This window comes from Charadrius vociferus, unplaced genomic scaffold (assembly GCF_000708025.1).
Source record: "Charadrius vociferus isolate BGI_N301 unplaced genomic scaffold, ASM70802v2 scaffold39, whole genome shotgun sequence".
Taxonomy (NCBI): Eukaryota; Metazoa; Chordata; class Aves; order Charadriiformes; family Charadriidae; genus Charadrius; species Charadrius vociferus.
In genome coordinates, this window is record NW_009650188.1 from 5,642,928 (window position 1) to 5,645,120 (window position 2,193).

Genomic DNA, 2,193 nt, shown 5'->3' on the forward strand with positions numbered 1-2,193 from the left:
ACCTGGGGAGGGAAAGTTTGGGGAGCTGGCCAGCGGGGGGGGGGGGGGCGGGACTGGTCCCTGGGGCCTAGTGGGAGCAAAGGCACATCCGTGCGGGAGCAGGGAGCGATGGGATCAGGTCTGTAGCTCCCTGTGGATGCCTTTTAGTGGAAATGAACGTCAAACCTAGCGACTGAGTCACCTTCTCATTAAACGCGGGAAAGCTTTATCAAATTAAGGCCACTTAAAACAGTCTGGGCAGAGGCTAAGTGCAGTTTAGTTTCTGAAGTGGATTGACTCAGCTGAGCCGTGCCTATGTGAATTCACGCAGGCACCCAGGGCACCTCTTGCTCTGCCGCTTGCATCCCCCAAGACAGACAATCCTAGAGGGCTCGATCCTGCAGGATGCTCAGCCCCTTGCTCCAGAGCCACCAACCTCTTTCGGGGCTTCACGGGACACAGCTCCCTTGCGCCCAGCCCTGCCTCTCCCTGCCTGCGCCGCTGCCTCCTCTGCCCTCCTTGCTCTGCCGTGGTTTGCAATGGGCAGCTCTCGGCACGGTGCAGCGTGACGCCGGGCTCACATCCGCACGCTCTCAAGGAAGCGCTGGTGCTTCATTGATCTGCCGGGGTAATTAAGAGAGCGAGCCAGGCACTGCCGGAGCAACAGCAGCACGGTAATCGCTGGCAAAGTGGGCATGGCGGGGTGCTGTCAGCCGCCTGGCACCCGGCCTGCGGAGACATGGCTCTGGGCAGCAAGCATGGGGACAGTTACCTCAGAGCCTGCCATCCCTGCCCAAGCAGCAGTGTTAAAGATCACAGTGGTGGCTGTGAACCGATTCTCATGAGGCTCTTGCTAACCACCCCCCATAGCCCGTTCAGTCACTATTGCTAAGTGACTTTAAGTCACCGCCTTCTCCCCCCCCCAGCTCATGAGACTGGTTTTAAAACCTGCAAGACTTGATGATGACTTGGGTTCCTTTTATTAGCTTTTCTTCACATCCCTAAGAGCAAGACACTTGAAGATGAGAGTAAAGGAAAATAGCAGGAAATCCCAGGACTCAGGGAGCTAAGGATTTGCATAAGACATCAAATGAGATGAAGCCTGGGCTGCCATCAGGGAAGATAGCAGCTGTGTGCACCGTGTCGCACCAGTGCCATGTGTTCTGCCCTCTGGCTTTGCTCACCCGAGACTTTCACACCCACAGGCAGAAAGCTTCTTAAAAGAGCAATGTGCAAAGCACAACTCTCCCCAGCACGGTGACGGCAGCAGCAGCATTGGCTTCCCCCGCCTTGTGCTGCACTCTCAGCCTGAAGCATCCCTGCAGATGGGTCTCTGGGGCCAGGTAAGAGCATCCCTGCACACCAGAGCTGGGCAAGAGCATCCTGCAGCCCCCTCCCTGGAAAGGATGGCTCCTTTGCCCCCCCCCTTCATATGCCCCCCCCCCACCACCCTCCCCGGACCCTGCTGTCAGAGCAAGCCGAGAACCAGCTTCACGCAGGAGCTGGAGGCAAGTGCAAGGTGAGGACCGCTCCCTCCCATCCCTCCCTTGCCTTCACACAGGTGACAAGTGTCACAGGTGGGAAGTGATGCACGTCGGTAGCTCAGCGTTTGTGGTACAGGGTAAATAAGGCAGCAGATGGCTGGTACTGGGCAGAGAACCAGTGGGAGATTTAGGGTGCCAGCCCCCTTCCCAGCACCCCGCTTCTCCCCAGGCCTCAAAACTGTCACTGAACCCCCACCAAAGTCAGCCCTGCTTGGAAAAGAAGTGCAGGGGGCTCCTTGCAACATCTCCGGGGCTGGTACGGACCCTCCTGGCTGCTGACAGAGAGGGGACACTGACATCTGCCGGCAGGTCCCACCCGGCCCCGCAGCATCCAGGCTCACTCTGCCCGGCCCCGGGACCACCGCGGAGACAACGAGGGTACCCGCCAGCCCTGTCCCAGGGCAGCCTCGAAGGGCAACGGCATACGTGACCCCGCTAAGAAGGGACAGGAGAGGGTGGACATCACTGTGCCGAGAGCTGATGCTCTCCAGCTCAGTGCTTTAAAGATCCGGAGTTTTGTTTCCCACTGGAAAAAAAATTAAGTTTTGAGGGAAGGGAATTGAGCCTCGCAGCCAGGGACACCCACCCCCCACCCACCCCATCCTCCCAGAGCTGCCATACCAGAGGTTACCAGGCACAGCGCTGGTACCCCCACGCCGCACTGAAGGCG

At 58.8% G+C, this 2,193-nt stretch overlaps 1 protein-coding gene across 1 annotated transcript in view; it reads right to left on the reverse strand.

Moving 5' to 3' along the window:
* BRINP2 (bone morphogenetic protein/retinoic acid inducible neural-specific 2) overlaps positions 1-676 on the reverse strand; it is a 22,150-nt gene extending 21,474 nt beyond the window's left edge. Inside the window, exon 1 of the mRNA XM_009892942.1 lies at positions 561-676. Within this exon, the coding sequence (XP_009891244.1) occupies positions 561-676 (116 nt within the window). The remainder of the gene's footprint in view (positions 1-560) is intronic.
* Between the last annotated feature and the right edge of the window lie 1,517 nt (positions 677-2,193).